The sequence below is a fragment of the Ascaphus truei genome, chromosome 22 (genome assembly GCF_040206685.1).
Source record: "Ascaphus truei isolate aAscTru1 chromosome 22, aAscTru1.hap1, whole genome shotgun sequence".
Taxonomy (NCBI): domain Eukaryota; kingdom Metazoa; phylum Chordata; class Amphibia; order Anura; family Ascaphidae; genus Ascaphus; species Ascaphus truei.
Window position 1 is genome coordinate 5,129,236 of NC_134504.1, and position 23,545 is coordinate 5,152,780.

Sequence of the window (23,545 nt, forward strand, 5' to 3'; positions counted from 1 at the left end):
GTTACATGTCACACAGGCACAGTGTGTGTGTGCAAACTCCATGCAGCTGAAATAAGAACTGACAGGCAGAAGCTGCAAAGGAGAGAGGGGGGTGAATCAGAAATGCAGTTCTTGTTCCATGACAGACACACAATCACGTATCACACGAGATGCGGTGTTCCCGTCACAGTGACACACAATCACGTATCACACGAGATGCGGTGTTTCCGTCACAGTGACACACAATCACGTATCACACGAGATGCAGTGTTCCCGTCACAGTGACACACGAGATGAGTAAAACTGTTACTATGAAGGGCTTTGGATCTAAGGATTCTGATTACAATGACACTTTATCTCATTCTTTTGGGGGTCTGACCCACTTGTTGAGCTGGCCTTTGAAGTGGTTGCCCAGCCGTTTCCGGCACTATCCCTCCCTTCCTGCAGTAAGGGTCTGAGTTGGCTGCGGGGCTGACACTTTATTTGTTGGAGTGCTCCAGAGATGCTTTCCCAGCCTCTCTGTGTGTATTACCTGGGCAGGGTTGACCTCTGTATTTGGGGGACCCTCACAGGGAGGGGGGGCAGACAGAATGCCCCCCCCCCACCCCCAAAAAGGTTTAGGCGTTTGGCCCTCAGTGTGAGGCCAGAGGGCTATTCCTCAGAGCAGCACACCCTGTATAGTACGCACCCTGTACAGTACGAGGCGGATTTCCTGTTGACTGCTGCCCTTTCCTCTCCCGATATTTCGGGAGTTCCTGCTCCCCTATCACTCTGGCTCCGGAAAGCTCTGACTCTGTTCCCTTTAACCCCGTCACTGCCGACAGCCCCCGAAGTTCAGGGGAGCCTCTATGTATTCCTGGAAAGACACAGTCAGGGAGACAGATACAGGACAGTGACAGGGGACAGGCACAGTCAGGGGGACCGGCATGGGACAGGGACAGGGGACAGGCACAGTCAGGGGGACCAGCATGGGACAGTGACAGGCATGGGACAGTGACAGGGGACAGGGACAGGCATGGGACAGTGACAGGGGACAGGCACAGTCAGGGGGACCAGCATGGGACAGTGACAGGCATGGGACAGTGACAGGGGACAGGGACAGGCATGGGACAGTGACAGGGGACAGGCACAGTCAGGGGGACCAGCATGGGACAGTGACAGGCATGGGACAGTGACAGGGGACAGGGACAGGCATGGGACAGTGACAGGGGACAGGCACAGTCAGGGGGACCAGCATGGGACAGTGACAGGGGACAGGCACAGTCAGGGGGACCAGCATGGGACAGGGACAGGGGACAGGGAGAGGCATGGGACAGGCATGGGACAGGCATGGGACAGGGGACAGGGACAGGGGACAGGCAAAGTCAGGGGGACAGATACAGGACAGTGACGGGACAGGGGACAGGCACAGTCAGGGGGACCGGCATGGGACAGGGACAGGGGACAGGCACAGTCAGGGGGACAAGCATGGGACAGTGTCAGGGGATAGGCACAGTCAGGGGGACAAGCATGGGACAGTGACAGGGGACAGGGACAGGCATGGGACAGGCATGGGACAGGCATGGGACAGGGGACAGGGACAGGCATGGGACAGGGGACTGGAACAGGCATGGGACAGTGACACGGACATGGGACAGGGACAGGCACAATCAGGGGGACAGACAGGGGACAGTGACCGTGAGAGAGACAGAAGCAGAAAGGACATCCAGTGCTGTCACTTTGGGACCCGAATGAAACCCTTTGAGCGCATGAGGTTTGCGGCACTGACATGGTTAACAACAACCCCCTTGCGTGCACTGCCGCCTTGTCCAGCAGGCTGGCGCTCTCCTCCACCGAAGCTCAGTACCGCTGCTTTCTAAAATGACCACCGCCGAAGGCAGCGCCAGCGGTGCCGTGGCAGCCCCCCTTCTCTGGCACGGAAAAGGTTAAAGAGGCTGCCCAGCTGCCTGGGGAATGTGAGGTGTGTGTGTGTGTGTCTGTGTGTGTGTGTGTGTGTGTGCGCACGCGTGTGTGTGTGTCTGTGTGTGTGTGTGTGTGTGTTTGTGTGTGTGCACACGCGTGTGTGTCTGTGTGTGTGTGTGTGTCTATGTGTCTGTGTGTCTGTGTGTCTGTGTGATTGTGTGTGTGTAATATAGGAGGGGTTATGATGCTGCCGTGTGTGTGTGTGTGTCTGTATCTGTGTGTGTGTGTAATATAGGAGGGGTTATGATGCTGCCGTGTGTGTGTGTGTCTGTGTGTGTGTCTGTGTGTGTGTCTGTGTGTGTCTGTGTGTCTGTGTGATTGTGTGTGCGCACGCGTGTGTGTGTAATATAGGAGGGGTTATGATGCTGCCGTGTGTGTGTGTGTGTATGTGTGTGTAATATAGGAGGGGTTATGATGCTGCCGTGTGTGTGTGTGTGTCTGTATCTGTGTGTGTGTGTAATATAGGAGGGGTTATGATGCTGCCGTGTGTGTGTGTGTGTGTCTGTATCTGTGTGTGTGTGTAATATAGGAGGGGTTATGATGCTGCTCTGTTTCTCAGCCGCTGCCCCATTGATTCAAATCAGCCTTCAGGGACCAGCGCTCAAGTTAGACAGAGGGGAAAAGAATCCCCCAACACGGATTAAACTCAAGAAGTTTATAATTCGCAGACACAAAGGAGCAGCCTCCCCCCTCTCTCCCCCCTCTCTCTCTCCCCTCTCTCTCCTCTCCCCCCTCTCTCTCCCTCTCGGGGGCGCCGATCTGAGCCCATTCTTCCAAATTTGGGATTTGTTGTGTAGAAAGAAGACGGGGAGGGGGGGGGGGGATCTGGGCTGGGAGCGCACGGCTGCGATTTTGGAAGTTCCCCCCCCCAAAAATGTCTGATTCGGCGGTGAACGCGCACCTGGAAGGTATTATTTCCGACTTTGAAGGTTCGTACCCGCCAGAGTTTTTCCCCGATCATATATGTATGTGTTTAATGTTTTAAGAAGCGGGGGTGGGGGGGGGGGTGTTGTTGGTGAAGTGGAAGATGTACGTAGTGGGGGCTGAGGTGTGTACTAGGTGCGTGCGGAGGGGAGAGAGACCCCCCTGTTATTCATGTACTGTGTAATCATTATACCCTACCCCTTATTATTCAGGTACCCTGTAATCCTTATACCCTACCCCGTTATTCATGTACCGTGTAACCATTATACCCTACCCCCTATTATTCATGTACCGTGTAACCATTATACCCTACCCCCTATTATTCATGTACCGTGTAACCATTATACCCTACCCCGTTATTCATGTGCTGTGTAATCATTATACCCTACCCCTTATTATTCAGGTACCCTGTAATCCTTATACCCTAACCCTGTTATTCATGTGCTGTGTAACCATTATACCCTACCCCCTGTTATATACCGTGTAACCATTATACCCTACCCCCTGTTATATACTGTATCGTGTAACCATTATACCCTACCCCCCGTTATATACCGTGTAACCATTATACCCTACCCTGTTATTCATGTTTTGGCAATACTGAAATGTTCTTTCGTCCTGCCAGTAAAGATGATTTGATTTGAGAGTAGAGAGGTAGAGAGAGGAGAGGAGAAGGTAGAGAGAGAGAGAGTGGGGGAGAGAGGAGAGAGGGAGGAGAGGGAGCTGGGATTGGAGGAAAAGAACAGAAAAGGTGCTGCAGATTGTGCTAAAGAGAGGAAGAGAAAATGACCGAAAGATAGATAGACACAGATATAGATGGATATATATATAGAGAGAGATACACACACACACACACACACACACAGAGACACAGAGAGATAGATGGATTGAGAGAGAGAGAGAGAGAGAGAGAGAGAGAGACATATACACACAAACACACATACAGAGACACACACACACACACACACACACACATAGAGAGAGAGACACACACACAGACAGAGAGATAGATGGATAGAGAGAGACACACACACACACAGGGAGACATAGAGAGATAGATGGATAGAGAGACACACACACAGAGACACACACACAGAGATATAGAGAGATGGATAGATAGATAGATACTCAGAGAGATGGATGAATGGATAGATAGATGGATAGATAGATAGATCAATAGACAGGCAGATAGACAGGCAGATAGACAGACAGATAGATAGACAGATAGACAGGCAGATAGACAGACAGATAGATAGACAGATAGATAAATAGATAGATAGATAGATAGATAGATAGATAGATAGATAGATAGATAGATAGATAGATAGATAGATAGATAGATAGATAGATAGATAGATAGATAGACGGGTAAGAGATGGGGAGTGAGGAAGTTGAGAATTACTCAGAGAACAGGAAAAACAAAAACATGTGGTGAGTCACTGAGAGGGGGAGAGAGAGATATGGGGGAGGAGAGAGAGAGAGACGGGGAGGAGAGGGAGAGAGAGAGATGGGGGGAGGAGAGGGGGAGAGAGAGATATGGGGGAGGAGAGAGAGAGACGTCTATTTGCTATCACACACACACACATGGACCACACATGGATGAGGTCACATACCTATGTCACATGTATGGCCATGCTTGCATGTTGTCATGCACAGTGCAGGCGTTAACACTGAATCATCTGGCAAGTCTGTCCTGTGTTGCAATATATTGTTACATCATTACATCCAGTGAGACAGATACAGTGTGACCTACAGGCATGAAATATATATACAGTGTGTGTGTGTGTGTGTGTGTGTGTGTGTGTGTGTGTGTGTGTGTGTGTGTGTGTGTATATACATACACACACACACATGCACACACACAGTGTGACCTACAGGCATGAAATATATATACAGTGTGTGTGTGTGTGTGTGTGTGTGTGTGTGTGTGTGTGTGTGTGTGTGTGTGTGTGTGTGTGTGTATACACATGCACACACACATGCACACACACAGTGTGACCTACAGGCATGAAATATATACAGTGTGTGTGTGTGTGTATATATATACATACACACACATGCACACACACAGTGTGACCTACAGGCATGAAATATATATACAGTGTGTGTGTGTGTGTATATATACATACACACACACACGCGCACACAAACACACACACATACACACACACATGCACACACACAGTGTGCCTACAGTCATGAAATATATATACAGTGTGTGTGTGTGTGTGTGTGTGTGTGTATATACTACACACACACACACACACACACACACACACATACAGTGTGACCTACAGGCATGAAATATATATACAGTATATATACACATACACATACAGTGTGACCTACAGCCATTAAATATATATACAGTGTGTGTGTGTGTGTGTGTGTGTGTGTGTGTGTGTGTGTGTGTGTGTGTGTGTGTGTGTGTGTGTGTGTACACAGACACATACAGTGTGACCTACAGTCATGAAAGATATATACAGTATATATACACAGACACATACAGTGTGACTTACAGCCATGAAAGATATGCAGTATATATACACATACAGTGTGACCTACAGCCATGAAATATATATACAGTATATATACACATACACACACAGTGTGACCTACAGCCATGAAATATATATACAGTGTGTGTGTGTGTGTGTGTGTGTGTGTGTGTGTGTGTGTGTGTGTGTGTGTGTGTGTGTGTGTGTGTGTGTGTGTGTGTGTGTGTATACACAGACACATACAGTGTGACCTACAGGCATGAAAGATATATACAGTATATATACACAGACACATACAGTGTAACCTACAGGCATGAAAGATATACAGTATATATACACATACAGTGTGACTTACAGGCATGAAAGATATACAGTATATATACACATACACATACAGTGTGACCTACAGGCAGGAAAGATATACAGTATATTTACACATACAGTGTGAACTACAGGCATGAAAGATATACAGTATATATACACAGACACATACAGTGTGAAGTACAGGCATGAAAGATATACAGTATATATACACAGACACATACAGATTGACTTAAAGGCATGAAAGATATACAGTACATATACACAGACACATACAGTGTGAACTACAGGCATGAAAGATATATACAGTATATATACACATACAGTGTGACTTACAGGCATGAAAGGTATATACAGTATATATACACAGACACAAATAAGTAACATTTATAGTGAGTGTTCTGGTCATAGGAATTAAAACTTGAAGAAAGAAACAATATACACAGACTCGTATACACAGACTCTAATACACAGTATACACAGACTCTAATACACAGTATACACAGGTATATATATATATATATATTCACACACACAAATGCATTGGTACGTAACCCCTTCAGTGCCAGTTCTCTGTATGTATGTATGCATGTATGTACAGTATGTATATATGTGTGTGTACAGTATGTATATCTTTATTTACATAGCGCTCACAGTGTACACCGCACTTTACAAAGAGACAGCACAGAGAATTATAATACAACAAGTGCAACAAAGTCAGACAATAGGAAAGGAAATCCCTGCCCCGGAGAGCTTACACTCTAAGCGGAATGTTGGGAGACTTACAGAGACAGCAGGTGAGGGAATAAGTGCAGTAGATGGCAGTGCCTGGCCTTGATGGTGGGTTGGTGCAGTAGATGGCAGTGCCTGGCCTTGATGGTGGGTAGGTGCAGTAGATGGCCTTGATGGTAGGTACGTGCAGTAGATGGCAGTGCCTGGCCTTCATGGTGGGTAAGTGCAGTAGATGGCAGTGCCTGGCCTTGATGGTGGGTAGGTGCAGTAGATGGCAGTGCCTGGCCTTGATGGTAGGTAAGTGCAGTAAATGGCAGTGCCTGGCCTTGATGGTGGGTAGGTGCAGTAGATGGCAGTGCCTGGCCTTGATGGTGGGTGAGTGCAGTAAATGGCAGTGCCTGGCCTTGATGGTGGGTAAGTTCTGTAGATGGCAGTGCCTGGCAGGAGTTATCTGCCAATGTTTTCACTTGGCTGGTATAACATTCCTTATTAAAATTATATGCCCTCTTAAAATATATCTACTGTATCTGCCATCACAGCCTCCGTGGGGAGTAAGTCCCACATTGCCACCGCCCGCCCAGTATTATTATCTTTTATCTCTATGGCGCCAACATATTCCGCTGCGCAGTACAGATTGTAGGCAGTAAGCTCCCTGCGCCAAGAAGCGATATTAAGCTGGAATAGGTTTCAACCACACGTCATATAAGTTATGGTGGGTGAAGAACGTGGCCAACACCCTCCGACGTACAGGGCGCAGCAAATAAAAATGCCACGCGTGGGCACATTCGCACGTCGCAAACAGGTCCGCAATGCTGCTCTTCCCCATTATCTCTTAACATGCAGTGCAGTGCTTCGACTGCAGCCAGGGATTCTGGGTAATGACATGCAAATGAGCAGTCAGTGTCAGTGGCATGGGCAAAGAGGCTCAGTGTTTCAGACCCAACTTGGCTCTCTATTAAGAGTCTTTATATAGGGTTACCGTGGGCCCAAAATGTATATTTTGGGGGGGTGTTTTAAGAGGAGTTTTGAGCGGAATGGGGACATTTCGCCGCGATGAAACCGCCGGCAGCGCTCCGCCGTAACACACGTCGCTGCCAGAACAACTCCCCGACGGGACACCTGGCCGCTAGGCACCTCGCCACTTCCCATTTGGCCGCACGCGTCATCTGTAAATGGAGATGTCCCGCCGCGCGTGCTCCCACACCGCTCTGCGCAGGACATCTAAAGCTGGCTTGTTTCAGCAGGCAGCGCAGGAGCGCGTGAGGCGGGACATCGCCATTTAAAGATGGCGTCGGAGCGCGCGCCCGGCCAAATGTCCAGCAGCGAGGTGCCCTGCGGCCAGGTGTTCCGCCGGTGAGTTGCGGTTGGCGCGGGAGAGTCTGACGGTGCTTGGGTAAGTCCGGAAGTTGGTGTGCGACCCCCTTCCCTTGGCTGCTGACAAAATCTCCTTGCTTCTCAGGAGATGATCCTGTGCCCGTTTTAATGTCCTCTGGGTATCGAGGCTCCATTGCAGGTTCCTTGTAGTGATATGGGGGGGGAGCCTTGGGGGGATTTCTTTGGACCATATAACAAGAATGTCTGTTTTTCCCTGGAGTTTTTTTTTTGATCGCTGGATATTTTGACTGGTTCTTTGTACTGTTGAAGTGGTTTTAATTCACATCCCCTCCCAGCTGAGAGCCGGGCTGAGCCTCTCAAGTTACCCTCTGTGTCTGTTGCACGGGGTCAGCAGCTGAGCGTGCTAGTTTCAACAGAGACTTCAAGTTAGGGGGGATAACGGAGCACGCTCCCCGCCCACAGACTTGAAACCATTTGGGGTCATTGTGACCTTAGTCCCACTTACACGGCGACGATTATTAAGCAAGATTTCTTTCCATGCCACGCAGAAGGGAGAATTATCCAAAGTAGACCCAGGGGTGGTGTACCAAGGCGCAGATTGCATCATTGCGTCCATGTTTTGCGCCATGGGCGTCAACTTGTGACCCGGGGAGGGAGCGTAGGAGTTAGGGAGGCGTAACATGATGACGCTCGGTTTAGAACGAGCTGTATCTGCGTCTTCGCGCGTCACTTTTGTATCTTGTATTTGCGTCCACAATATCCGCCTTTGTCTAAGGCAGCGTAAACCTTTCTGGCCAACAATTTGCGCGAGATGTGGGTAACTCTTACGCAGGACAGGAGCCCGGCGTCCACGCAAACTTCTCTGCATTGATTTCTCTCCGTGCCGCGGCGTCGTTTCCACGCTAACGAAAGAGAGGGGCGCGATGGAGAGAGAATGTGATGCGTCTCACAGCCTCCCCTCCTATTGACTCCCTAAATGACTTAGAAGGAAGATATATACATTGATGCATTGATGCAGGTCCAGTATATCACGCTATAAAGTGTTTAGAGCAGATAATCATTCTGTCTGTCATAGCCTGGATGCACCCGGGCACGTGTGATTACCAATACAATGTATCAATCCTGTATCAGTCCTGGGATGTGATTACCAATACAATGTATCTGTCCTGTATCAGTCCTGGGATGTGATTACCAATACAATGTATCAATCCTGTATCAGTCCTGGGTGTGTGATTACCAATACAATGTATCAATCCTGTATCAGTCCTGGGATGTGATTACCAATACAATGTATCAGTTCTGGGATGTGATTACCAATACAATGTATCAGTCCTGTATCTGTCCTGTATCTGTCCTGGGTGTGTGATTACCAATACAATGTATCAGTCCTGTATCAGTCCTGGGTGTGTGATTACCAATACAATGTATCAATCCTGTATCAGTCCTGGGATGTGATTACCAATACAATGTATCAATCCTGTATCAGTCCTGGGATGTGATTACCAATACAATGTATCAGTTCTGGGATGTGATTACCAATACAATGTATCAGTCCTGTATCAGTCCTGGGATGTGATTACCAATACAATGTATCAGTCCTGTATCTGTCCTGTATCTGTCCTGGGTGTGTGATTACCAATACAATGTATCAGTCCTGTATCAGTCCTGGGATGTGATTACCAATACAATGTATCAGTCCTGTATCAGTCCTGGGTGTGTGATTACCAATACAATGTATCAGTTCTGGGATGTGAATACCAATACAATGTATCAATCCTGTATCAGTCCTGGGATGTGATTACCAATACAATGTATCAGTCCTGGGTGTGTGATTACCAATACAATGTATCAATCCTGTATCAGTCCTGGGATGTGATTACCAATACAATGTATCATTCCTGGGTGTGTGATTACCAATACAATGTATCAGTCCTGTATCAGTCCTGGGATGTGATTACCAATACAATGTATCAGTCCTGGGTGTGTGATTACCAATACAATGTATCAGTCCTGTATCAGTCCTGGGTGTGTGATTACCAATACAATGTATCTGTCCTGGGTGTGTGATTACCAATACAATGTATCAGTCCTGGGATGTGAATACCAATACAATGTATCAGTCCTGGGATGTGAATACCAATACAATGTATCAATCCTGTATCAGTCCTGGGTGTGTGATTACCAATACAATGTATCTGTCCTGTATCTGTCCTGGGATGTGATTACCAATACAATGTATCTGTCCTGGGTGTGTGATTACCAATACAATGTATCAGTCCTGTATCAGTCCTGGGTGTGTGATTACCAATACAATCTATCAATCCTGTATCAGTCCTGGGTGTGTGATTACCAATACAATGTATCAGTCCTGGGATGTGATTACCAATACAATGTATCAGTCCTGGTGCTGTGATTACCAATACAATGTATCAGTCCTGGGGCTGTGATTACCAATACAATGTATCAGTCCTGTATCAGTCCTGGGGCTGTGATTACCAATACAATGTATCAGTCCTGTATCTGTCCTGGGATGTGATTACCAATACAATGTATCAGTCCTGCATCAGTCCTGGGCTGTGATTACCAATACAATGTATCTGTCCTGGGGCTGTGATTACCAATACAATGTATCTGTCCTGAGTGTGTGATTACCAATACAATGTATCTGTCCTGAGTGTGTGATTACCAATACAATGTATCTGTCCTGTATCAGTCCTGAGTGTGTGATTACCAATACAATGTATCAGTCCTGTATCTGTCCTGAGTGTGTGATTACCAATACAATGTATAAGTCCTGTATCTGTCCTGGGTGTGTGATTACCAATACAATGTATCAGTCCTGTATCAGTCCTGGGGCTGTGATTACCAATACAATGTATCAGTCCTGTATCTGTCCTGGGGTTGTGATTACCAATACAATGTATCAGTCCTGTATCTGTCCTGGGTGTGTGATTACCAATACAATGCATCAGTCCTGTATCAGTCCTGGGGCTGTGATTACCAATACAATGTATCAGTCCTGTATCTGTCCTGGGTGTGTGATTACCAATACAATGCATCAGTCCTGTATCAGTCCTGGGGCTGTGATTACCAATACAATGTATCAGTCCTGTATCAGTCCTGGGGCTGTGATTACCAATACAATGTATCAGTCCTGTATCTGTCCTGGGGTTGTGATTACCAATACAATGTATCAGTCCTGTATCTGTCCTGAGTGTGTGATTACCAATACAATGTATAAGTCCTGTATCTGTCCTGGGTGTGTGATTACCAATACAATGTATCAGTCCTGTATCAGTCCTGGGGCTGTGATTACCAATACAATGTATCAGTCCTGTATCTGTCCTGGGGTTGTGATTACCAATACAATGTATCAGTCCTGTATCTGTCCTGGGTGTGTGATTACCAATACAATGTATCAGTCCTGCATCAGTCCTGGGCTGTGATTACCAATACAATGTATCTGTCCTGGGGCTGTGATTACCAATACAATGTATCTGTCCTGAGTGTGTGATTACCAATACAATGTATCTGTCCTGAGTGTGTGATTACCAATACAATGTATCTGTCCTGTATCAGTCCTGAGTGTGTGATTACCAATACAATGTATCAGTCCTGTATCTGTCCTGAGTGTGTGATTACCAATACAATGTATAAGTCCTGTATCTGTCCTGGGTGTGTGATTACCAATACAATGTATCAGTCCTGTATCAGTCCTGGGGCTGTGATTACCAATACAATGTATCAGTCCTGTATCTGTCCTGGGGTTGTGATTACCAATACAATGTATCAGTCCTGTATCTGTCCTGGGTGTGTGATTACCAATACAATGCATCAGTCCTGTATCAGTCCTGGGGCTGTGATTACCAATACAATGTATCAGTCCTGTATCAGTCCTGGGGCTGTGATTACCAATACAATGTATCAGTCCTGGGGCTGTGATTTATATTATTATTTATATGCCGGGTGCTCAGGTTATTCAGCCCAAGCCACTTACTGCACATGGGGGGGGGGGGGCATGTCGCACCTCCCAGTGTACCCCTTGTTACACAGACACACACTGACCCCCACATCCCACTGTAGGGACATGCTGATGCTGATGGGGGGGGGGAGGCGGGGTGCGTGTGAGAGGGACTGATTATCTCTGGGATCCCTCCAGACCCCGGATCAGACCTCACACTGACCCCCACATCACACTGACCCCCACATCCCACTGACCCCCACATCCCACTGACCACCACATCCCACTGACCCCCACATCTCACTGACACTTACATGCTGATGGGGGGGGGGTGAGAGGGACTGATTATCTCTGGGAACCCTCCAGACACTGGATCAGACCTCACACTGACCCCCACATCTCACTGACCCCCACATCCCACTGACCCTTACATGCTGATGATGGGGGGGTGGAGGGGGGGTGAGAGGGACTGATTATCTCTGCGACCCCTCCAGACCCCGGATCAGACCTCACACAGAGGGGAGGATTTTGATGTTTTCCGCTACCAGTTGTGTGCCTTAAATCTGAGGTCTGGACATCTGTCAAGAAACTATGGGATTTAACCTCTTCAGTGCCAAAAGGGTCAGCAATGCATTTTGACCGTACCATCAAACTTTTCCTTAATGCCTTTTACTGCATCATATAACCGCTCCCTATAACTCCTCCTATTGCCCCATATAACCGCTCCCTATAACTCCTCCTATTACCCCATATAACCTCTCCCTATAACTCCTCCTATTACCCCATATAACCGCTCCCTATAACTCCTCCTATTGCCCCATATAACTGCTCCCTATAACTCCTCCTATTGCCCCATATAACCGCTCCCTATAAATCCTCCTATTGCCCCATATAACCGCTCCCTATAACTCCTCCTATTGCCCCATATAACCGCTCCCTATAACTCCTCCTATTACCCCATATAACCTCTCCCTATAACTCCTCCTATTACCCCATATAACCGCTCCCTATAACTCCTCCTATTGCCCCATATAACCGCTCCCTATAACTCCTCCTATTGCCCCATATAACCGCTCCCTATAAATCCTCCTATTGCCCCATATAACCGCTCCCTATAACTCCTCCTATTGCCCCATATAACCGCTCCCTATAACTCCTCCTATTGCCCCATATAACCGCTCCCTATAACTCCTCCTATTGCCCCATATAACCGCTCCCTATAACTCCTCCTATTGCCCCATATAACCGCTCCCTATAACTCCTCCTATTGCCCCATATAACCGCTCCCTATAACTCCTCCTATTACCCCATATAACCGCTCCCTATAACTCCTCCTATTACCCCACATAACCGCTCCCTATAACTCCTCCTATTACCCCACATAACCTCTCCCTATAACTCCTCCTATTACCCCATATAACCGCTCCCTATAACTCCTCCTATTGCCCCATATAACCGCTCTCTATAACTCCTATTACCCCATATAACCGCTCCCTATAACTCCTCCTATTACCCCACATAACCTCTCCCTATAACTCCTTCTATTACCCCATATAACCGCTCCCTATAACTCCTTCTATTGCCCCATATAACCGCTCCCTATAACTCCTCCTATTACCCCATATAACCTCTCCCTATAACTCCTTCTATTGCCCCATATTACACCTCCTTATAAGTCCTCCTATTTTAAGGGTTTTCCCCCCAAAATGATTTCCCCTGCGAAACGTTTCTCGGGGCCTCAAAAGACTAATAGTGCCGCCAAATTGGTCAGCGTTCTGCGGAATATCCGCAGGCGGCGAGTGACACGCGGTGTGCGTGTCCTTGTTATAATGTCAGCATTAACTCTTTGAGTGCCCTAGAACAGGGGTGTGCAAACTGGGGGGCGCAAGGTTTTCTGAGGGGGGAGGGGGGCGGCGGTTACAGCGACCCTGCGCTGCCCCAAAGGCATTTAAATGAAATGCTGGGGATCGGGCGGGGGCCACTGAGGGTCACTTACCTTCGCTTCCAGTGACGCGGTGGCAACCCGGCGTCAAATGACGCCGCGAGGTCACGTGACGTGGCATTGTTCTGGCTGCAGGGGAAGCACTGTATGCTAAGAGATAATGGGGAAGGGCAGGGTTGCGCCGGGCCCTGCTCTGGAGAGCTTACACTCTAATGCAGGGGTGACCAACTCCAGTCCTCAACGGTCACCTATAGGTCAGGTTTTAAGGATATCTCTGCTTCAGCACATGTTGCTTAATCAGTCCCAGCTTTAGCACAGGTGGCTCAGTCAGCTCCTGCTTCAGCACAGGTGTCTCAGTTGCTGCTTCAGCACAGGTGGCTCATTTGGTCCCAGCTCTAGCGCAGGTGGCTCAATCAGTCCCTGCCTCAGCACAGGTGGTTCGATCCATTGGTGCTTCAGCACAGTTTGCTCAGTCTTCGACTAAGCCACTGATTTAGCCACCGTGCTGAAGCAGGGGTATCCTGAAAACCTGACTTGTTGGTGGCCCTTGCTCTAGAGGAAGTAAGGGGACAATGTTGAAACAAAAGGCAAAGTGGCTGCCCATGGTGGGAGTGAGTATGCCTCAGCAGGGAAACATTACAGACGGGCGACATTTCAAGCAGAGGTTCTTGCAGTTTGGAGCTGTCTCTTGAAGGGGTTACCGGCTTGCCGCTTTCTGCCTTTCCTCCCGCATGCTTTTCCTCTTGCATCCTGACCTCACCTCCCTCCCTGACGCGCCGGGGCTGCCACAAACAGGATGCCACGGCTGGTTTCCACGCCTCACTTTTTCCGCTTTCCCTGGTTGGTTTGATTAAGCTGCAGCGATGGTTGGGATATTTAAAGATGGATGCCGCCGGGTGTTGAAGGGTTAAATACGGATGTGAGTGAGATTAATGTAGCTATCAGTGTGTCTGTGCTTAGATCACTGGTGTTCCCCCTTTCTTTGGTTAAGGAACCTATCATTATATTGTGAGATTCTGCGGAACCCCGACCCTCTCTAATAGCGCGTCTGAGATCAGATGCATTGTAAGGAACCCCAACCCTCTCTAATAGCGCGTCTGAGATCAGATGCATTGTAAGGAACCCCAACCCTCTCTAATAGCGCGTCTGAGATCAGATGCATTGTAAGGAACCCCAACCCTCTCTAATAGCGCGTCTGAGATCAGATACATTGTAAGGAACCCCGACCCCCTCTAATAGCGCGTCTGAGATCAGATGCATTGTAAGGAACCCCAACCCTCTCTAATAGCGCGTCTGAGATCAGATGCATTGTAAGGAACCCCAACCCTCTCTAATAGCGTGTCTGAGATCACATGCATTGAAGGAACCCCAACCCTCTCTAATAGCGCGTCTGAGATCAGATGCACTGTAAGGAACCCCAACCCTCTCTAATAGCGCGTGTATCTCAGTGTTTTTGTGTGCGTATTGTGAAAGCAACTAGCGTATTTGTGTATCAATGCCATTGTGTGTGTGTGTATCAAGTATGTTATATGTGTCTGTGTATATATTATCTGGTAATGGGTCTCTATGTGTATCAGTGTGTCTGTGTATGTATCAGTATGCATCATTGCCTTTGTGTCTGTATCTCTGTGTTATTGTGTCTTTGTGTATCAGCGTATCTGTGTGTATCAGTGTGTCTAAGTGTGTTGGGTGTGTCAGTCTGTTAGTGTGTCTGTGTTTGGCTGTGTGTCAGTCTGTCAGTGTGTGTGTCAGTGTGTGTCTGTCAGTGTGTGTGTGTGTCTGTGTGTGTGCCTGTGTGTGTCTGTGTGTACCAGTATACTGATGGTTGTAGGTTTGGGTATCACCCACTGGCATTAAAGCCCAGCATGTATAAACCTGCCTAGGGGCTAAATTTGACTCCTCGCTTTCCTTCTCCCCACATATAATCGCTGTTACTATATCTTGCCATTTCTTCCTTCGCAGCATCGCTAAGCTTCGCCCCTTCCTATGTTCCACTAACACTAAAACACCAATACCTGCCCTCATCCTTTCCCGTAGAGATTACTGTAACATTGCTTTATCCGGCCTCCCTGCCTCACACCTCTCTCCCTTACAGCCCATTCAAACTGCTGCTGCCCCAATCCTCTCCTGCTCTTCTAGCCGCGTATCTGCTCCCCCCCCCCCCCCCGCCCCCTCCTGATCGCTTTGCGGCTTCCTGTTAACTTCCGTGTAACCTACTAAATTCTCCTGCTTACTATTAAGGATTAAGGCTCTACACCCCTCTGCACCTCCATATATCTCACCTCTGCACCTCTATATATCTCACCTCTGCACCTCCATATATCTCACTTCTGCACCTCCATATATCTCACCTCTGCACCTCCATATATCTCACCTCTGCACCTCCATATATCTCACCTCTGCACCTCCATATATCTCACCTCTGTACCTCCATATATCTCACCTCTGCACCTCCATATATCTCTCCTCTGCACCTCCATATATCTCACCTCTGCACCTCCATATATCTCACCTCTGCACCTCCATATATCTCACCTCTGCACCTCCATATATCTCTCCTCTGCACCTCCATATATCTCACTTCTGCACCTCCATATATCTCACCTCTGCACCTCCATATATCTCACCTCTGCACCTCCATATATCTCACCTCTGCACCTCCATATATCTCACCTCTGCACCTCCATATATCTCACCTCTGCACCTCCATATATCTCACCTCTGCACCTCCATATATCTCACCTCTGACCTCTCCTTACACCCCTCTGCACCTTCATATATCTCACCTCTGCACCTCTATATATCTCACCTCTGCACCTCTATATATCTCACCTCTGATCTCTCTCTCTGTCTCTGTTATAGGGACGGGTTATATGGGGCAATAGCAGGAGTTATAGGGAGCGGTTATATGGGGCAATAGGAGGAGTTATAGGGAGCGGTTATATGGGGCAATAGGAGGAGTTATAGGGAGCGGTTATATGGGGCAATAGGAGGAGTTATAGAGAGGGGTTATATGGGGCAATAGGAGGAATTATAGGGAGGGGTTATATGGGGTAATAGGAGGAGTTATATGGGGTAATAGGAGGAGTTATAAGGAGGGGTTATATGGGGCAATAGGAGGAATTATAGGGAGGGGTTATATGGGGTAATCGGAGGAGTTATATGGGGTAATAGGAGGAGTTATGGGGAGCGGTTATATGGGGTAATAGGAGGAGTTATAGGGAGAGGTTATATGGAGTAATAAGAGGAGTTATAGAGAGGCATTTTGGGGGACTCCATTCTGATAAAATCAATGTTCGGACGTAACCCTTTCATTGCATTTCAGGGTCTGAAGGGGTTACACCTCTCTCCCTGCTCTCGCACATAGCGCCGGGATTGGGACAGGAGGCCTCCCCGCCCTATTGTACAGTTATCATAGGAAAGACCCGCACAGCATCTGGCACTGATAAGAGATTTTATTATTGTGGCTCTGACGTGGAGGCCACAGAACGTGTTCTGCGTATCCGTCACTGCTCCCAGCGGCCTCGCAGGGGGAGGGGGAGAGAGGGTCAGAGGTCACGGACCCACACAGGGGAGATTTGGGGTTTTAGCGAGGTGACGGAGGGGATGGGGTGGGGATTAACCCCTTTTCTGACTGTTATAAATGAATGTTTCCCTGTTCTCCGGGAACACTGGATTCCAGCGAATATTTCGCGTTTATCTGGCTAATGGCGGTTTCATAATTACTGCACAGGCAACGACGCAAAAGCGACAGCGCACCTCTAGTTTTCAGGACCGACAAACAGTATTATCACTAAAAGACGTTAGATAAAGATTGTAACCCCCTCCTCAAGCTTGGAAATGTTAAAAGCTTACAAAATTATTTATACATATTACATATAACCGCTCCCTATAGCTCCTCCTATTACCCCATATAACCACTCCCTATAGCTCCTCCTATTACCCCATATAACCCCTCCCTATTGCCCTATATAACCCCTCTTTATAATTCCTCCTATTCCCTATAGAACCTCTCCCTATAACTCCTCCTATTACCCCATATAACCTCTCCCTATAACTCCTCCTATTACCCCATATAACCTCTCCCTATAACTCCTCCTATTACCCCATATAACCTCTCCCTATAACTCATGCTATTGCCCCATATAACCGCTCCCTATAGCTCCTCCTATTACCACATATAACCACCCCCTATAACTCCTCCTATTACCCCATATAACCCCTTCCTATAGCTCCTCCTATTACCCCATATAAGCTCTCCCTATACACAGAGCACCGCAGTACACGGGGCGGCTTCTCTCTGGTGGGAATAGATGTGCTGATCTTCGGGGTTTCTTTATGCGCTCCCTCCTTACTGCCGGCCGCCGGCGTGGCACGTTCCACGTGCGCGCTGGGCGTTTGAAACTCTGCTCGCCACATTTCGGGCCGGTGGAGGAAGTGGTTTGTCTGTTTCAGCAGAATCACAAAACCCGGTCACTGCTCTGTTAACAATGCGATCCCAGCGGCACTTCAAATATATATATTATTTGTTTGGGTTGCTATGCGCAGTCTGTCATTACCTTTATTGAAACCGAATTAGTGACAGTCAGCTGCCGACCGATTGGTTCTCCCGCGATCGATCAGCAAAGATCCTTCTTCCCAGGGTTCACTAAATGGCCGCCTTTCAGTTTCAAATCAATCCTTCAGTCAGTGTTACTCAGCAGCTACAATGTATTCTTATATTACTACGGTCACATTATCTATTGTTACAGTTTGAAGCTCAAACTGCTGGGAACGTTGGCAACAATTTATCACGAACAGGAAAGTGTTACAAACATCTTGCACTGCTGGGGAGGTGGCTAAACCTGCTATAGAAATCAAAGGAGGCTCAGTGTATTAACACTCATTAAACATGGCATTAACAGGTGAATAATCAAGAAGAAAAATGTAGTATTACCTAATAGTACAGAACTGGTTGATTTAAGCACACACATGTAGGATATTGCAGGGATTGCCAGTGTTTCTCAGACCTTTTTTCCCCCCACTGCGTTCCCCCGAATGAGTTCATCCAATAACCGGGATACCCCCATCATTCAATTAGTGTCTAGCGACCGCATCTTGTTACACTTACAGAACTAGGGCAGCGCTATCATAAGTGACCGTCTGTAAGTGGAATGATGCGTCTGCTCATTTGCATTCCATTACCCAGAATCCTTGGCTGCAGGGGCCGCACGCTATGCTAAGAGATGAAAGGGGAAGGGCAGAGTGGCAGACCTGGCTGTGAGGTGTGCGTGTGCTCTCACGTGGCATTTTTATTTGCTGCACACTGTACTTTTTGTCGCTTGGTTTTACTCGCCATAACGTGTCGCGTGTGTACGTTTTACAATGCAATTGCAACACGCCCCTTTTTCTATTATTTTAAATGCCAGGCACAATCTTTCATCAGCAGTACCTGCATATAACATATCTATGTGTGTCAGGGGATGTGTGTACATGGGGTATATGTGTATGTGTATCTGTGTATATAAGGGTATATGTGTACGTGTATCGTGTACTGTATATCAGGGTGTATACGTGTGTCTGTGTGTATCAAGGTATGTGTGTACGTGTATCTGTGTATTTCAAGGTATTTGTGTACACGGGTATTTATGTATAATCAGGGTGTGTGTACATGTATCTGTGTATATCAGGGTACGTGTATCTGTGTATATCAGGGTATATATGTGTATCTGTGTATATCAGGGTATGTGTGAACGTGTATCTGTGTATATCAGGGTATGTGTGTGTACGTGTATCTGTGTATATCAGGGTATCTGTGTGTACGTGTATCTGTGTATATCAGAGTATATGTGTGTACATGTATCTGTGTATACCAGGGTATATGTGTGTACGTGTATCTGTGTATATCAGGGTATGTATGTGTACCTGTGTATATCAGGGTATGTATGTGTATCTGTGTATATCAGTGTATATGTGTGTACGTGTATCTGTGTACATCAGGGTATATGTGTGTACGTGTACCTGTGTACATCAGGGTATCTGTGTGTGTGTGTACGTGTATCTGTGTATATCAGGGTATATGTGTGTACGTGTACCTGTGTACATCAGGGTATCTGTGTGTGTGTGTACGTGTACCTGTGTATATCAGGGTATATGTGTGTGTGTACGTGTACCTGTGAATATCAGGGTATAAGTGTGTATGTGTATCGGTGTATATCAGGGTATATGTGTGTACGTGTACCTGTGAATATCAGGGTACATGTGTGTACGTGTACCTGTGTATATCAGGGTATATGTGTGTACGTGTATCTGTGTACATCAGGGTATGTGTGTACGTGTACCTGTGAATATCAGGGTATATGTGTGTACGTGTACCTGTGAATATCAGGGTATATGTGTGTACGTGTATCTGTGTACATCAGGGTATATGTGTGTGTAATGTGTATCTGGACTCAGGATTGTTCTGCATTGGACACTTTGGCCACAGAGAGCTTCTCCCGATGTTTAGTGAATGACCCGCCATTCATTCTCTCCCTGTAATCCCCTTCTCTCTTTCAGCGTTGAAGAGGTCCTTCGAAGTAGAGGAGGTCGACCAGTCCCCGAATCCCTCGGTCCCGCCCCGCCGGACCCCAAACCCGCTCCTGAGGGGCTCACCGTCCAGCTCCGCACAGAAGTTCCAGGAGCCGGGAGCCCGGAACGCAGAGGGCCTCTTGAGACACGCAGATGGCAGCAACCAGCGCTCCCCCAAATCGTCACTGAGACGGATTGAGTTGGCAGGATCCCGGCACCCTGAAACCGTGTCCAGACGGACGGAGATCTCCATAGACATCTCGTCCAAGCAGGTGGAGAACTCCGTCCCAGGGCTGTCCAGGTTTGGCCTCAAAAGGGCCGAGCTCCCTGGACATAAGCCCCCAGAGCCCATACCGAGGAGGGCGGAGATAACCTTGGGGAAGCCCAGCGAGCTCCGAGGGGAGACCCTGACCTCCAAAATCCCAGAGCTGCCCCAGAGAAGAGTCGAAGAAGCCAACCCCAAGCGCGTGGAGATCCAGGTGTGCAAATCTTCAGAGGCCCCCCCTGTCAGGCCGGTGGAAAACTCCACCCCGCCTTCCACCGGGCTGCACCTTCAGCAAGAACCCAAAGCCCATCCCGTCCAGCTGGAGATTCAGCAGAGAGGCCCAGACGGTGAGTGTCACGAGGAGGTTTAGGGCCGTTTGGACTAAACCGTGCTAAGCCATGAGGCATCATAGATCATTATGAGAGTCACTCATCATACATTTTGTGGTAAAAAACCCCAAAATGGAGGCCCTACTCGAGCTAAGATACAACCAACACTGCGGTGAAAGTGGTCCTGCCCTGTATATATTGGGATAGAATATATTTATCACAGGGGTTTCCAATGCCTGTGGTCCTCAGTGTGGTGGAATCGGGGACTTCTCCCAATACCGGTCCCCTTCTCCGAGTCTTTCTGTGTTCGCGCAGAATTAAGTTGCGATGTATCAACCAAAAATGGATTTGACGCATATATATATGTATGTGAGTGGAGGCAGGGAGCAGACTCTATTCTGTGAGTGGAGGCAGGGAGAAGACTCTATTCTCTGAGTGGAGGCGGGGAGCAGACTATTCTGTGAGTGGAGGCAGGGAGCAGACTCTATTCTGTGAGTGGAGGCAGAGAGCAGACTCTATTCTGTGAGTGGAGTCAGGGAGCAGACTCTATTCTGTGAGTGGAGGGAGAGAGCAGACTATTCTGTGAGTGGAGGCAGGGAGCAGACTATTCTGTGAGTGGAGGCAGAGAGCAGACTATTCTGTGAGTGGAGGCAGGGAGCAGACTCTATTCTGTGAGTGGAGGGAGAGAGCAGACTCTATTCTGTGAGTGGAGGCAGGGAGCAGACTCTATTCTGTGAGTGGAGGCAGAGAGCAGACTATTCTGTGAGTGGAGGCAGAGAGCAGACTATATTCTGTGAGTGGAGGCAGAGAGCAGACTATTCTGTGAGTGGAGGCAGGGAGCAGACTCTATTCTGTGAGTGGAGGCAGGGAGCAGACTCTATTCTGTGAGTGGAGGCAGGGAGCAGACTATTCTGTGAGTGGAGGCAGAGAGCAGACTCTATTCTCTGAGTGGAGGCAGGGAGCCGACTCTATTCTGTGAGTGGAGGCAGGGAGCAGACTCTATTATGTGAGTGGAGGCAGGGAGCAGACTATTCTGTGAGTGGAGGCAGGGAGCAGACTATTCTGTGAGTGGAGGCAGGGAGCAGACTATTCTGTGAGTGGAGGCAGGGAGCAGACTATTCTGTGAGTGGAGGCAGGGAGCAGACTGTATTCTGTGAGTGGAGGCAGGGAGCAGACTCTATTCTGTGAGTGGAGGCAGGGAGCAGACTCTATTCTGTGAGTGGAGGCAGAGAGCAGACTGTATTCTGTGAGTGGAGGCAGGGAGCAGACTCTATTCTGTGAGTGGAGGCAGGGAGCAGACTCTATTCTGTGAGTGGATGCCGACTCTCCCAGTTAAACAGCTGAGTTGCAGAGTTATCAGACATGAGAAATCTCCCCCCCCAGCAATGCTCTATACACATCATATGATTCCTGAACCCGTCCTGTGAAGGTCCCCGCTTCAGCGAGTGTCCCAGAGACAGATGAGTGAACCTTTGTTGAATTCACATGATCTGACACCAAAAAAAGAAGCTCATTTTAACCCCTCTGCTGCCGGTGTGGCCTGCTATGCATGATGTATTTTAGAGAGGAGAAGAGCTAGAACAAGAGGCCATTCTCTGACGCTGGAGGGTGAGAGGCTGAGAGAAATGGGGTGGGTACGGAGAGTGGCGTCCCAGGAGAGGGGTGGGTACGGAGAGTGGCGTCCCAGGAGAGGGATGGGTACGGAGAGTGGCGTCCCAGGAGAGGGGTGGGTACGGAGAGTGGCGTCCCAGGAGAGGGGTGGGTACGGAGAGTGGCGTCCCAGGAGAGGGGTGGGTACGGAGAGTGGCGTCCCAGGAGAGGGATGGGGGCTAATACTGTAAGGGAATTCAGTCATGCTTGGGATAGGCATAAGGCGAAATCCTAAATAGGTGAGAAAGCCCCAAGGATCAGATAGGGTGTGAAGTTTTACAGTGGGCCGGGGAGTGGGCTGGGTGAGTGGGCTGGCTGGGTGGGTGAGTGGGCCGGGTGGGTGAGTGGGCCGGGTGGGTGGGCTGGCTGGGTGGGTGAGTGGGCCGGGTGGGTGGTCAGTGGGTCTTATCTGCCGTCACATGCTAGGGTTTTTGTATGCTATAGGATTTCCATGAGAATGCGTAAACTGTGAGTATTGTGTACCTGCGGATTGTTACTTTGCAGGCGGCTGTGGGTATGGTGTACCTGCGGATTGTTACTTTGCAGGCGGCTGTGGGTATGGTGTACCTGCGGATTGTTACTTTGCAGGCGGCTGTGGGTATGGTGTACCTGCAGATTGTTACTTTGCAGGCGGCTGTGGGTATGGTGTACCTGCAGATTGTTACTTTGCAGGCGGCTGTGGGTATGGTGTACCTGCAGATTGTTACTTTGCAGGCGGCTGTGGGTATGGTGTACCTGCAGATTGTTACTTTGCAGGCGGCTGTGGGTATGGTGTACTTTGCAGGCGGCTGTGGGTATAGTGTACCTGCAGATTGTTACTTTGCAGGCGGCTGTGGGTATGGTGTACCTGCAGATTGTTACTTTGCAGGCGGCTGTGGGTATGGTGTACCTGCGGATTGTTACTTTGCAGGCGGCTGTGGGTATGGTGTACCTGCGGATTGTTACTTTGCAGGCGGCTGTGGGTATGGTGTACCTGCGGATTGTTACTTTGCAGGCGGCTGTGAGTATGGTGTACCTGCGGATTGTTACTTTGCAGGCGGCTGTGGGTATGGTGTACCTGCGGATTGTTACTTCGCAGGCGGCTGTGGGTATGGTGTA

General features: G+C 48.4%; 1 protein-coding gene across 3 annotated transcripts in view; it reads left to right on the forward strand.

The window, feature by feature from the left end:
* Positions 1-23,545, forward strand: part of SEPTIN9 (septin 9) — a 134,339-nt gene that overhangs the window by 55,229 nt on the left and 55,565 nt on the right. For 2 of the 3 annotated variants that reach the window (XM_075579722.1, XM_075579723.1), the window contains exon 3: positions 20,192-20,815. In XM_075579722.1, the coding sequence (XP_075435837.1) occupies positions 20,192-20,815 (624 nt within the window). Of the gene's footprint in view, positions 1-2,519; positions 2,871-20,191; positions 20,816-23,545 lie in introns of those variants that run through there. The other variant, XM_075579724.1, reaches the window with a different exon arrangement.